The sequence below is a fragment of the Lepidochelys kempii genome, chromosome 15, assembly GCF_965140265.1.
Source record: "Lepidochelys kempii isolate rLepKem1 chromosome 15, rLepKem1.hap2, whole genome shotgun sequence".
NCBI classification, from domain to species: Eukaryota; Metazoa; Chordata; order Testudines; family Cheloniidae; genus Lepidochelys; species Lepidochelys kempii.
Window position 1 is genome coordinate 30,057,419 of NC_133270.1, and position 14,121 is coordinate 30,071,539.

The 14,121-nt window shown below is 44.2% G+C and overlaps 1 protein-coding gene across 9 annotated transcripts in view; it reads right to left on the bottom strand.

Moving 5' to 3' along the window:
• The window catches only part of GIT2 (GIT ArfGAP 2), a 49,178-nt gene extending 35,380 nt beyond the window's left edge, over positions 1-13,798 (bottom strand). For 7 of the 9 annotated variants that reach the window (XR_012155037.1, XM_073312618.1, XM_073312622.1 and 4 more), the window contains exons 1-8: positions 13,630-13,798; positions 9,399-9,532; positions 6,968-7,080; positions 5,773-5,878; positions 5,269-5,355; positions 4,985-5,115; positions 2,956-3,050; positions 1,298-1,343 (exon numbers count right to left, since the gene is read on the bottom strand). Coding sequence is in view for 8 of the 9 variants with exons in the window: in XM_073312618.1 (XP_073168719.1) it covers positions 1,298-1,343; positions 2,956-3,050; positions 4,985-5,115; positions 5,269-5,355; positions 5,773-5,878; positions 6,968-7,080; positions 9,399-9,532; positions 13,630-13,681 (764 nt within the window). In the remaining variant the exon portion in view is untranslated. The remainder of the gene's footprint in view (positions 1-1,297; positions 1,344-2,955; positions 3,051-4,984; positions 5,116-5,268; positions 5,356-5,772; positions 5,879-6,967; positions 7,081-9,398; positions 9,533-13,629) is intronic. The other 2 variants (XM_073312619.1, XM_073312621.1) reach the window with 2 other exon arrangements.
• Positions 13,799-14,121: the final 323 nt, after the last annotated feature.

Sequence of the window (14,121 nt, forward strand, 5' to 3'; positions counted from 1 at the left end):
TCTGCAGAGACTCCTGGTCAATTTTTCCAAGGTTGTAGTTGCAGCTGTTCCAGTGAGATGGGGATCCCACATGCCTCTCCGACTCATAGCCCCGTGACCTAATGTGTGGGAAGGAAGACTGGGCACAACTCAATGTCTGTCGAGCCTGGGAGGGCAGTATCACAGATGGAGCACCTTTTGGATTTCATCTGGTGTTTTTCAGGCTGTTGTGCCATACCTCAAAGGTTCAGAGGAGGAAGCAGGCAAGTACTGCATCTGAGGCTCTGGAGGCATTCCAACACCTGGCTAAAAAACTGGCTCGGGGGGGGGGGGAGGAGGGGGGGAGAGTGAGGAGGGGAAATCATTGCTCACCACTGTGCCAGATTTTGTCAAAAAAGTCACCCGTAGGCAGATGTGAAGGCAGGAGCTGTAAAAACCGTACACATACTGCCATGGAGACAGAGAAAGGAAGGTAACAAAAACTGAGGGGGTGTAACCACTCAGCTCCAAAACTCCACCTCAGGGAGCTGCAGAGAGAGGAAAGCAGCCCACGTGTCCAGAATGTGAGATGCTGGGCTGCAGAAACTCACCGTGCTCTGTAAAGTGCTTTGAGAGTTATGGATGAGGAGTCCCACATAAAAGCTAAGTATTACTATTGATGGAAAAAGACCCTACTGCACCATAAAGTATTGAACAAAACTATACTCATCATCTGTATATCTAACTGAAGATTAACTGGTTTTAATTGAAGTTTTTTTAAACTTTGTTCATTCATTAATGTGTTTGCAAAGTAACTGAAGTCTGTCATTTACTTACAGCCGTCTTATTTCCAATTGCACAGCAATAAAAGAAAAATATATGGACTTTGTTATGATATGTTAACACTTTATATTTCTTTTAAACAAACATGACCTTTACATTCCTAACTTCTTACCACTAGTACAGCCAACACTACAAAGAAGTTTACTAGAAAATACACCATTTTCCTGCAAATATAAAAGTCTTACAGTGCTGTATCAGGATACAAGTTCAGGAGTAATTACGGATATCAATCAAGTTTGCTTTCCAACATTACTTGTGCATTTTCTTTCACATACCTAACTAAATGATAAATTTCACATCCTTTTACTTTTCTTGTTTTCCTCAAATTCTAAAGTACTAAAGCAGAAAAGCTCATATGATGGACCAAATGTGTCAAAAAAGGAATAAACACAGTGTAGTGACAAGAGTTGAAATATTTCAAAAGAAAATACAAACAATTAAAGAACTAATTATTTGATATTCATTCAAATACATGCTATTCAATCAGCAGTCTTACCTGTCTGCCATTTGAGGTATAATAAAGTGTTGTCCATTTTTGTGATCTGAAATCGAGTTAAGCTAAATGTTAAAATATTTAGGATGTGTTTCAAACACCACTGCTACTGGCCTACATTTCTCAGTTTTATTAGACTATATAACATGCTTGTTTGGCTACTAGACTGTTTAAAGTCACAGACCTTAGCTCTGCAAGCTGCAGAAAGGGAATCTGCATTTAGCAGATGCAGGATGATTGGCCTCCCCACATTAGGTTCCCTCCTAATCCCCAACAGTCAGAGTGTCTTAAACCCTGAAGCAGAAGGCTTCCTCCAAAATTTGTTAGCATTAACTAACAATGCTAGATAGTCTAGTTATCCATGTAAATATCCAATCCTTTTGTGACATATACTAAGACTCGGACCTCAATGACATCCTGTGATAAGAAGTTCCACAGTTTAATTATGTGTTGTTTGAAAAAGTATCTTTTTGCCATGTTTTGATTTCACTAAACGTCCCTTGCTTTTGGATTGTAAGACAGAGAATAGAAGCTCAAAATCTACTTTCTTCAGACCATTCATTATTTTATATGCCTTCATCATGTCTCCTCTTATTCATCTCCTTTCTAAAGTAAACAATCCCAATCTCTGTGATTTTTTTTCCTTGCCCCTAATAATTTGTCACCCTTCACTGAGCACCCTCTAATCCTGCAACATCCATTTTGAAATGGGGTGACCAGTACCACAGAATATAGGTGAGGCACACCATTTATTTATATAAAGGCATTATTTTTTCCATGTTATTCTCCATCCCATTCCTCATGTATCCTTAGATCACATTTTTTGACCGCAGGTTGAGCGGAGGTCTTCACTGAGCTGTCTACAATGACACTCTGGTCCCTTTCCTGAGTTGATAGTTAATTTAGAGCTGTGAAAGGCGTATGAGTAGTTTAAGTTTTTCATACTAACGTGCATTATTTTGTGTTCATCAACACTGAACTTTATTTGCCAGTGTGTTGCCCATTCATGTAGATGGTGGGGCCCTTCTGAAGTTGTTTAGTTCTTTCTGGACTTGACTAACCTAAAAAACCGTGTCATCTGAAAATTTTGCTACCTCACTGTTCACCCACTTATCCGGATTGTTAATATATTGAACACCACTGGACCCAGCACAGAACTGGGAGACATCCTTGTAACCTCTTGCCATGATGAAAACAGACCATTTATTCCTTCTCGGTCTCCTGTCTCTTAGCCAGCTGTGGGAACATGCTGCATCTCACTCCATGAGTAGTTTCTTTCATAGCCTTTGGTGGCTCTTATGCAGATTCTGTCACTTAATCACCCAGTGCCTTGTGACCCTATAACCCTACCAGTCAGAGCATGGGGTATTGGAGACAGAATATATGTTTTGTCACAACAAAAAGGGGATTTTAGTTTACCATTTTGTCTACCAACACAAAAATTTAATTCAAAATTTTAATTCTACCATCTCTAATTTAAGCCACTAATATTTCCTTTGCTGTTCTATGATTTCATGCCTATTTTTAAAAGGCTTGATAATTTTTAAAAAATGATCTAATGGGGCTAGGGTTATCAATAACATGGGTGTCATTCTTTTTAGTTTGTATATTCAAATAATCACTATTTGAAAAACACTTTGATATAGTTTTTTTGTACTCACCTGGTTTCCTGCCACAGAGATAGAACGCTAGTCTGTCAGTAAGTTCATACTGTATCTCTATAAGGCGCTCTGCCAATTCATGGTGCCCTCCTTGTCTATTAGACAAGAAACAGAAAATGGCATTCATTTATGCTTCACTGGCTATAAAATGTAAAGGTTCAAAAATTGCTCAGAAAAGATTAAATTTAGCATCGTGAATATAACATCAGATCACTTCTACATTTTCAATTTAGTATGTGTTTGAGTTTTTTCCAAAGGGTGTCAGAATCACAAGATTCAGAGTAACAGCCGTGTTAGTCTGTATTCTCAAAAAGAAAAGGAGTACTTGTGGCACCTTAGAGACTAACCAATTTATTTGAAAGCTTATGCTCAAATAAATTGGTTAGTCTCTAGGGTGCCACAAGTACTCCTTTTCTTTTTGAGAATCACAAGAGACTCTTCAGAAGAAAATACTAAAAGGGAATTAGACTTTCCTCATCCGTTCAAAATGAGTTGCTGAGTACTCTGGAATACCTTTGCTTATCTACCTACTAGAGAAGCTGATTAACAATTTATCCAAAACAGGCAGAATAGTCTTTTCTGAGCAGTTTTTGAGATGGTAAACCAACCATGTCCAGTTTAGTATTGGAACAACAGCAGTGGCAACAACTCTGATACATGGTATCCGATTCCCACAGAAGACTTGTTCTGTCCTCAGTGTCTCCTGTGACGGGACAAGGCCAGATGGCTATAGAAAAGTAGTGGGAGATAGATATATTAGCTCCAGGCTAAACAAATCCCTTGTACCAGGATAAGTGAAATGGCAGCTGCTCCAGGTCAATTAAGACACCAGGGACCAATTAAGAACTTTCCAGAAGGCAGGGAGAATGCTAGGTTGATTGGGACACCTGAAGCCAATCAGGGGCTGGCTGAAACTAGTTAAAAGCCTCCCATTTAGTCAGGTGGGTGTGCATGTCAGGAGCAGTGGGAGGAAGTTGCGCTGTTGGAGATGCTGAGCAGTACACACCATATCAGGCACCCTGACGTAAGGGTGAAGTGGAGCTTGAGGAAGTGAGGGTTGCTGTGGGGGAAGTAGCCCAGGGAATTGTACATGTCATGTTTCTAAAAGGTCAGCTACCATAGCTGATACTATTAGGGTCCCTGGGCTGGAGCCTGGAGTGAGGGTGGGCCCGGGCTCCCCCCGCCTTTGCCCCCTGATTAATCACTGAGACTGGGAGACAACAGAGACTGTGCAAGGAAGGATAACTTCTCCTCACCTCCCTCGCTGGCTTATGATGAAAATGGCTCAGTAGACTGTGACCCTTGTCTCTAGGGAGAGAAGGGTTACATGGAGGGTCACAGTGAGCCTCTGAGGCTAGTGAAATCTGCCAGGAAACGCGGGACTCACGGAGGCAAGGACAGAGCTTTGTCATGCTCCTTATACACCATTTCCAAACCAATAAATAAATCCAAGCACTGAGACTACACGACTTCTGAATCTTGCTGCTACTGGAATGGTTCTGAATACAGCCTTTGCTTGGTAGCTTGTCTGTAATTTTATATACACAATGCATGTTCAGTCTTGCTACAGTAATACAAATAAATAATGTATTATCTGAGACCTGGTTACTTAGATGTCCATCTTCCTTTGCCATATTGCTGCACTTGAAATCATACAGGCACTCATGCCGCTGGAGCTCCCTTGACGCAAAAGAGAGGAAGCTGCCTGCAGTATGTTCTTTGCTAGGGAATTTGGAATGGAGTCCCCACCGGTCCGAGAGAGCCATTTAGCTGGTAGGGTAAAGCCCTTTTGAGTCCCTGCAAGGCCAATCTGTTCTCTTAGACATTTGAAAAGAAATGGATTGAAGACTGGAGATATTTTATTTGTTCTGTGTGCATTTACTTTATCCTGGGAAAAGCACTCATTTGAGGTTTAACTGTGAAATTAAATGTCCATCAGGATACCCAGAGAACCTGGGAAAGGTGATCATTTACGATTTTATTTAAAAAAAAATCGAGACAAAAAAATCAAAACATCCAAACCATTTACCTTGCATAGTCCACTGGAGTCTTTCCACTGGAGTCTTGTGTGCCAGGATCAGCACCATAGACTGCCAACAACTCTGCCTGTAAGATCTGTCCTGCTTTGGCAGCAACATGAAGCGGGGTGTTTCCTTTCTCCTACAAAGTCATTAAAAACCACACATGCTCATGTTCAATCGGCAGGTCTGAATACGTGACTGATATAAAATGTATGTCAGCTGAAACCAACATAAATATAATGACAGACTAAGAATTGATCTAACACCAAGCTAATAAAAAAGATTTTCATACAGGATGAAAAAAGTTGGCCTGAGCTCCTAGAGAGAGTAATCTCAAGCATGTCTCCAGATTCCCTGTCCTCACACTGGAATGGAGTTGCTGAAAAACAAAAAGGACTGTCTGTTAAAAGTCTGGATATACAAGGACAATGAGTCAAAGTCATCTTCACTGTATTAGGAACAGATATTAAAAAAACTAGCTATAGCCTATGAATATTTTACTTTCCAACAGTTTCTAGTAAGATGGATCAGTTAACTTGAGGCCTGTGGTTCTCTAACATCCACACAACTTCTATTAGTGCCAATCAGACACTGTTGAAAAATACTTCCCTTCAAGGTTAAGTTTGAATGCTTAATACATTTATATACACAAAAATGCAGTACCATGGAGATACTAGTTATTTTTCATTTATAATCCAAGTAACTCAAGTCTACTCAGATATCAGCCTTACAGTATCTGGTGACACCTGCAAGCTGTTTTGTTCCAGCCCACAAACTGCAAGAAAGCAATACTTACCTTACTAAGGTCCTTGGCAGTGACACTATCATCTTCTCGGCATGGCAAGCGATGAACAAATGCTAACATTTGATATTTAGCTCTAATGAATTCCGCTTTGTTGGGACTGTAAGAAGAAACCAAAGCAGAGGAGTTGCAAAATAAATGTTGGCTTTGTATAAATAAAATAATTAAAGCACATAGCATATTTCAATGCAGAATGCCAGCAGATTTGACAGAGTGAGGCACTGGGAACTAGTCCCACCCGGTACACAGTTCAGTCCGGGTTTTAATTCTCCACCGAGGGGCGCGGTTATTGAAAGGTGCGTCAGTTTCACCACTAGCACTCATTATTTTGTCTCCCGCGCCCCAGGGAAATGTTTTGATAAAAATGAAAATGTAATTTTCTTCAACCAAAAAAATTGTCTTTTTGGGAGGGGGCGGAGGGGCTGGGGTTTGTAGAAAAACTGAAAATACTTCAGTTTTCAGACAACAACCCTTAGAGTTCTGGCAAAAATTGAGAATTTTGGTGAAAATTTCCGAACAACTCTAAAAGCAATAAAGTTATTTCACTATTTTCAGTTATCCTGGTTATAAGCTGAAGACCTGTCCTGACATATTATGAAAACCCTCAACTTCTATTGATTTCACTGAAAGCTGCTGGTGCTCAGCACCTCTCAGGATCAACAACTTAAACAAATATACACAGTCAGATAAGAAACTACGCTTTTAAAACTAATTAGCTGAAAGAAAGAAGATTTTCTTTTCTTCTGAAAGAAAATACTGATAAAGAAATGGAGAAGATGACATTTGTGGCATGTAAGAGAAGATTAAAAAAAATCAATACCCAACAATTGGGACCACACATGATACATTAATACTATTGATGCACATGATGCAAGACAATGAAAAGATCTCTTCACTAAAGCTTTTGTTTCAAAGACTATGCTGAAACGAGTGATCTTCAAGGATACTTCAGAGAATATTTAACATCTCTGCTTGAGCATATATCAGGTGTTAAGTCAGTGAATAAAGGAGATTGGGTTTTGTCAGATTTATTCACATCAGCAATACTCTTCAATGTCCTTGATAAGACTTGATACAAGATCAGGTTTTTACTCATCTGTTGCTTCCTCTCTCACAACTAGTCAAAATAGGTACATTTTTACAAAGGGGCTCCTGAGGAGAGACAGAATTTTATAAACACTCTACTTACTGCACTTTATCCTGTGGGTTAGCTTTGCGCCTTCCGCTCATAACAGATGCAGGGTCCAGCAAAGAATGTTCCCATATGGAATTAGCACCATTATTATACAGTGTTTCAACCATCTGAAACCCAAAATGTGTGCAACAGGCATTAAATATTTTACTACTACCTACAGAGGCAGAGCTGCTCACAGATGATATTTCCCAAGTGGAGAGCATTTTTATGCTACTCCAGAAAGTTGCCAAGGAAAAGAAGTTTTTTGGACTTTTTTTTATTAACATTAAAAGGCAGCTGGTGTCAAACCTTATTTTGCTAAAAAGAGGATTAGGATGTTCTTTTGTCTACACTTTCCATTATAAATTTTGGATTGTACATGTCCCAAAGCCCAGTTAGCTTGCTGCAGCTCTTCTTGTTTTCAGTAAGAGCCTCCCCCTCAATTTGCGTTCAAGAAGAGATTCATCATGTATGTTTACCTATCCTATTCATTTTATTGTTGTATGGCACCTGGAATACCTTGGGATGGGCCTTAAAAATAAGTAGTTTCACAGATTATATTGCAAGCAGGGAAGGCAGCATTTATTTACCGGAAGGTAGACCACTAATGCTGCTTTAAATTGCATCAGTATAAGTAGATCCACAGCTTTACATCTGGGGACTGAAGACTTTATTCTCCCAAAGAGACCCATACTCAGCCATGAAGGAGAGATGGGCAGAATTTCTGGGGAGATCAGTCAACCAGTTACATTCCATGAAACTGGCACATTATCCACTTGCCTTCCCCTCCCCAGGTTCTTTCTTTTGCTGTAGAAATATAGGTTAAGAGGCACTGGGCTGTCTCCTCAGACCTCCCTTTTGTGTAGGAACTGAAAGCATGGGTGGCTTCTCCCCACTTTGGCTGGGCGTGATCTTTTTTAGGGTGTGCAGGTGAGAAGTATGGCATGGTTTCTCCACAGCTGCGGATCTTCAGCTGCCTGTCTCAAGAAGAGTGTTCTCTTCTGTACTTATGAAGTAGCACCAGAGCACAGAGCAGAGAGGTAGTTTGCATTTTGGGGTGGGGAAAGGGAGACAAATCAGATACATACAATCTAAACTTATTTTTAAAATAAAATAGAATTTGCCTGAATCTTAACCGAACCCTCACTTTTTTTTTTTTTTAAGTTTCATACACATTTACATAGTGAAAGTGTTAGAATACAGATACGCTACAAAGTAACATCTCACTTTTTAAGTTATTCATCTAGAAGCCTTTGGTTTGTGGTTTTTGTTTTTTAGAAAAGCATGGACAGGCTCACACAGAGGTAAATGAAAATGGTAACACACTTGCATGTTTATGTGCCCTAGATGGAATGTTGGATCTATTCATGTGTGACCAGATTCCTGTACTGAGCAAGAATAGCTCCTTTAAGTTAACTAGGAGAAAGCCTTTGTTTTGGGAATAAATGTTCACAGGCACATATTTGTATACTCATCCGACAATCAGTGTTCATGCCAGTATATATTCTGACCTAGAACGGCTACAATATGCAAAACGCAAAGAAATGGAAAATCAGGCAATCTTTACTCATTGTTAACTGGACTGCAGATGCCAGTTATTATTGCTACAAGTGCAGATAGTCCACAAACTCTCACCCCACAAACACTACTGCTTGCTCTGCACTTAAAAGTTCGGTCGACATAGCTACGTGGGTCAGGGTGCGAAAAGCTGAATGATGTAGCCATGCTAATGTAGCCCCCAGTGTAGACACAACCATGTCAACGGAAGAATACTTCTGTCAACATAGCTACTACTGTTCAGGAAGGTGGTGTTCCTACATCAGTGGAAAAATCTCTTCCACCAGTGTAGGCTACATCTACAATACTGGGGTATGCCAGCATAGCTGTGGTGATGCAGCTATGCTAGTAGAATCTCCATAGCATAGACATACCCTCAAGTAAATTTAAGCTTTGAAAGAGCAAAGCAACTTTTCAAGAAGGCTTCATTAAAATAGCTATCAAAGGATCTTTTAGGCTTCCCAAAACAGAGGACATGTGAGAAAGAAGAAATGAAAGCAGAACGGGCAGGCGCTTAGAATTCGATTCTCCTAAGTAGCCACAGCAAGACCTCATCAGTAGCTCGGGGGGGTAGGGGGGGTTGTTACAACCTGACAACTTGAGTAGAAGTGGATTCACTGCAGTACTCTGGTTGGACAGACAGACAAAAGTTAACTCTCAAAACCAAGGGAATTTTAACTATATCTCAGGCTCTGAATTTGCCCTAAAAGTAAGTTTAAAATGTGGAGTTAACACTGACTTTAATAATCTATTACAGCAATGTAACAGAAACCAAGAAACCTATTTTAAGAAGAGCTTAATGAAGCAACTCTCCCCTCCAGAAAGTTTAGTAATTAGAATTCTCTAAGAATTCTCCGATTCTCATCGGAAAGCAATCCTCAGCTTTTACCTGCAGCAACGTTGGAGGCCATGGTGTGTGTTTAAGATGCCTCACTTGCGAGATATGACGTCCTAGACTCCGATGAACACTACAGCATTCATCACAAATCAGAATTCCCCTGTTTACTGATGCCCAACAGGGGTCTGGAAAAGAGAAGTATATTTATTATAATATGAGCAGCACCATCAGCCAGTGGTTAGGGCACAGGACTGGGAATCAGATGTCACGAGTTCTATTCCTGGATCTACTACCACTTACTTGCTATATGAACTTGGGCAAGTCACAAACTCCCTGGGCCTCAAGATGCTGGGGGAAATATGGGTCCTGTGGTTAGACACTGGACTAGGACTCAGGAGATCTGGGTTCTGTTTCAAGTTCTGACACTGACTTGCTGTGGGACCTTGAGGAAAAAACCCCACTTACTCTGAGCTGTTTCCCATCTATAAAATGAAGACAATACTTCCCTTCCTCAATAGGAGTGTTATGAGGCTAGATTTATTACAGGTCATGAGGTGTTCAGATACTACAGTGAGGAGTGCCATAGAAAAGCTTATAATTATTAATGCATCAGTTTTCCTGTCTGTAAAATAGGAATAATGATACATATCCCATCTTCGGGAAGGGCGTGGAAGTCTCTAAATGAAAAATACTATATAAACGATAAGTATTATTGTGTTATTGCTCACAGTTTTAAGTCCTGCCTTGTTAGATCTGCAGTGTGTTCTTATTTAATATACAAATAAGAGGCACTATTTTTGTAAGACAAAAGAGCAAGATATAGCTATGTTCATTTCAACATAAAAAAAAATAAATCACGTCACATTGACACAATTCCTTACAATGCTACTTCTACGCTAAGCCAGTAATCATCTAATGTTCTAGCACAGCATGTTATCATTAACAGTTCCCCATAATACGACTAAGTAAAAGACATCTAGGCAGGTCAATGAGATATATTCAGCGTTCTCTGGAATGATTTTGACCATCATGAGAAGTTACAATGCCATAGGGCAGGGGTCGGCAACCTATGGCACGCCGCTGGCCCCACTCACCCCGTTGCCGAACCCAGGCTGGAACCCCAGCAGGCAGCAGCGTGCCATTAAAAATCCTGCCCACCCCAGCCCACTCTTCTCCGCCACCCCCCCGCGGGGGCAGGGTAAAGAAGCTTGGTCCTGCCTGCCGGCTGCTGCTGCAGGCATGCTAGATTCCTGCCCCTCCTCCTCTCCCTCCCTGCCACCAATCAGCTGATAGCCCTTGCAAGGGAAGGGGTGCTGCTCCGGGGAAGAGGCAGAAAAGAGGTGGGGACAGGGCCGTGGGGGTGGAATCGGGGCATATCCCCTCCAGCCCCCTGCCATGAGCCACTCTGGGCAGGGGGCGAGGAGCACCCCTACAACCCTAGCCCACACCCTGACTCTTGCACCCCCCACATTCCCACACCCAACCTGAGTACCAAATGGGAGCTCCTGCACCTCCACCCACCCATTCCCACCTGCACCCCTCACACCAAATGGGAGCTGCCCAGGTAAGTGCTCCACACCCAAACCTCCTGCCCCAATCCTGAGCCCCCTCCCTCATTCTAGCTCCTGGCCAGACCCTACACCCCAACCACCAGCCTGTTCCTTCACCCCCAGCCCTGTGCTCAGTGCACTCCCACCCTCAGCTCAGTGCAGAGAGAGAGAGAGAGAAAGACAATGGGCTAGAACCAGGGAGAAGGTAGGTACCCACTCTCTGTGGGCCGGCAGCCAGCTGAGAGGGACCGGCAGCCAGCTGAGAGGGGCCAGCAGGAGCCGGTGGATGGAATCCCAGACCGGCAGCAAGCTGAGTGGCAGCGGGCTGAGCACTCAGCCCCCTGCTGGTCTGGGGTCCCGGCCGCCAGCTCCGCTCAGCCCGCTGCTGGTCTGAGGTTCTGGCTGCTGGCCCCTTGCTAGCCGGGATCCCGGCCGCAGGCCCCGCTCAGCCTGCTGCTGGCCTAGGTGAACAGAACTCCAGACTGGCAGCGGGCTGAGAGGGCCGGTGGTGTAAGATCAGCATTTTAATTTAATTTTAAATGAAGCTTCTTAAACATTTTGAAAACCTTGTTTACTTTACATACAATAGTTTAGTTATATAATATATAGACTTATAGAGAGACCTTCTAAAAAATGTTTAAATGTATTACTGGCACATGAAACCTTAAATTAAAGTGAATAAATGAAGACTTGGCACACCACTTCTGAAAGGTTGCCGACCCCTGCCCTAGAGTATTATGCTGCCATTCTGGTACGTGAGAAAAACCAGACAAAAGTATATCACCGCAATCTTTACCCACATACTAAAGGTACAGGTCACTTGACTTCTTTAGAGACCATATTGGAATACAGTACAGGAGTTTCAATAACCCATTTCCAAATCTATAACCCTTACTTCTGAAGTTGCAATTCCTATTTTATAATTTATTATTGGCTTATGGTAGTGCCCTACTAAGTGCCAGGAACTTTCAAGTCAAACAAGAAACAATGGGCCCTGAGCCCCTGCCCTGAAGAGCTCACAAACTAACAGACAAACACACAGAGGTTAGGGGGAAATGGGAAATACACACTTTCTTTTTTACTGAATGTACATGTCACTCTCCTGAAGTGGATTATGTATTTTACATAACATCTTCAGGATCACATGAAACAAGCTGCAATTTAGCCTGAGGTCAGAGATGCCATTTGCTTTTAGTGGTAGCTCAAGCAAGATAAGTTTAGTAAGACCAATACAATTATTTACAGTTTAGCTAGTTTCACCACTAAAAATAAAGTGGTGTCAAGTTTTAAAGAAAGACTACACCCCAGGACATGTGCCAATGGGATTATTCATTTACACCACTTTTTCTAGATTATGATGTTTAAACAAGGTGTTAGCAGCCGTGTTAGTCTGCATTCGCAAAAAGAAAAGGAGGACTTGTGGCACCTTAGAGACTAACCAATTTATTTGAGCATCAGCTTTCGTGAGCTACAGCTCACTGCATCGGATGCATACTGTGGAAACTGAAGAAGACATTATATACACACGGAAACCATGAAACAATACCTCCTCCCACCCCATTCTCCTGCTGGTAATAGCCCATCCAAAGTGAGCTGTAGCTCACGAAAGCTCATGCTCAAATAAATTGGTTAGTCTCTAAGGTGCCACAAGTACTCCTTTTCTCTTTACAATGTGTATGATAATCAAGGTGGGCCATTTCCAGCTATTACCAGCAGGAGAGTGAGTTTGTGTGTGTGGTTTTTGGAAAAAGGGGCGGGGGGTGAGAAAACCTGGATTTGTGCTGGAAATGGCCCAACTTGATCATCATACACATTGTAAGGAGAGTGATCACTTTAGATAAGCTATTACCAGCAGGAGAGTGGGGTGGGAGGAGGTATTGTTTCATGGTCTCTGTGTATATAATGTCTTCTGCAGTTTCCACAGCATGCATCCGATGCAGTGAGCTGTAGCTCAGGAAAGCTTATGCTCAAATAGATCGGTTAGTCTCTAAGGTGCCACACGTCCTCCTTTTCTTTTTGCGGACGCAGACTAACCCGGCTGCTCCTCTGTAACTAGTTTAGGTTTCTCTCAAGTCTGGGGGATGTATTGCCAGAACGCCACCAACACTGTGCACTTCTACCATACCATCCATTCACCCCACAACTTCAAACTCCCGTACTCAAGAAGTAGAGAAGTATTATTATTCCCATCTCACGGGGGCACAGAGAGGGGAAGTGGCGCGCACCGGTCGAGCTAGCAGAAGCCCCAGCTGTGGATTTCTCGTTTGGCGACTTGGCCAGACGGCCCTTGCCCACGCGAGAAACGGTTTAACCCCATTCTCAGGCCCCAGGCTCCGGCCCCCGGCCCGACGCTCGGCTCCGGCGCGGCAGCTGTCACTGGCCCGAGCGCGCACGGCTCAGCCCCGCCGCCGCTTCTGCCCCGCGCTTCCTGTTGGCGCCGCGCAGCCAGGGCGGCTTTTCCGCTCGCAGCCCGGGGGGGGGCTGCCCCGGGGGGGGCGCCCCGGGGGGGGCTCCCCGGGGGGGGCGCCGGCCACGCAGCCCCCCCCGCCCCGGCCCGGCCGAGCTGCAGCGCGGGGGTCCCCGGAGCCGCCGGGCGGGCGAACGCGGGCCCCGGGGCAGGGCTGGGCCAGGACGCCGGGCTCCCTTGGGGAAGGCCCCGCAGCGAGAGTCCCAAGGGGGACCGGGCTCCCCGGGGCCGGCCGCGCCCCTCAGCCCCGCCCGCCCGCGCCTACCCGGAGCGCTGCAGTCCGCGCAGACCTCGCTGCTCCGCAGCCGCTTCGACATGTCGGCGCGGGCGGCGGCCGCCTCAGCCTCGGGCGGGGGCCGCTTCTTCCTGCCGCTCCAACGGGTCCCACGCCGGCGCCCCCGCCAGCCAGCAGGGGGCCGCACCGGGCCTGCGCCAGCGCCGCGGCTACGCCCCCAGCGCCACTCACCAAGCCCGGCGGCAGGCTGTCACGTGACAGGGAGGCCGCGGAGGCGGCGGCCGCCATCTTAGTTCCTGGCACGGACCGGGCTGTAGCGGGCTTGGAGACCATTTTAGCTCCTGGCAGAACCAGGCCCAACCCCAGAACCCGACGAGCCGTCCGTCCCATGTCTACCGGGAAAACCTTTTGTAGTGATAAACACCCATTTTTTCATGGTTTGTGTGTATAAAAACATCTGTTGTATTTTCCACAGTATGCATCTGATGAAGTGAGCTGTAGCTCACGAAAGCTCATGCTCAA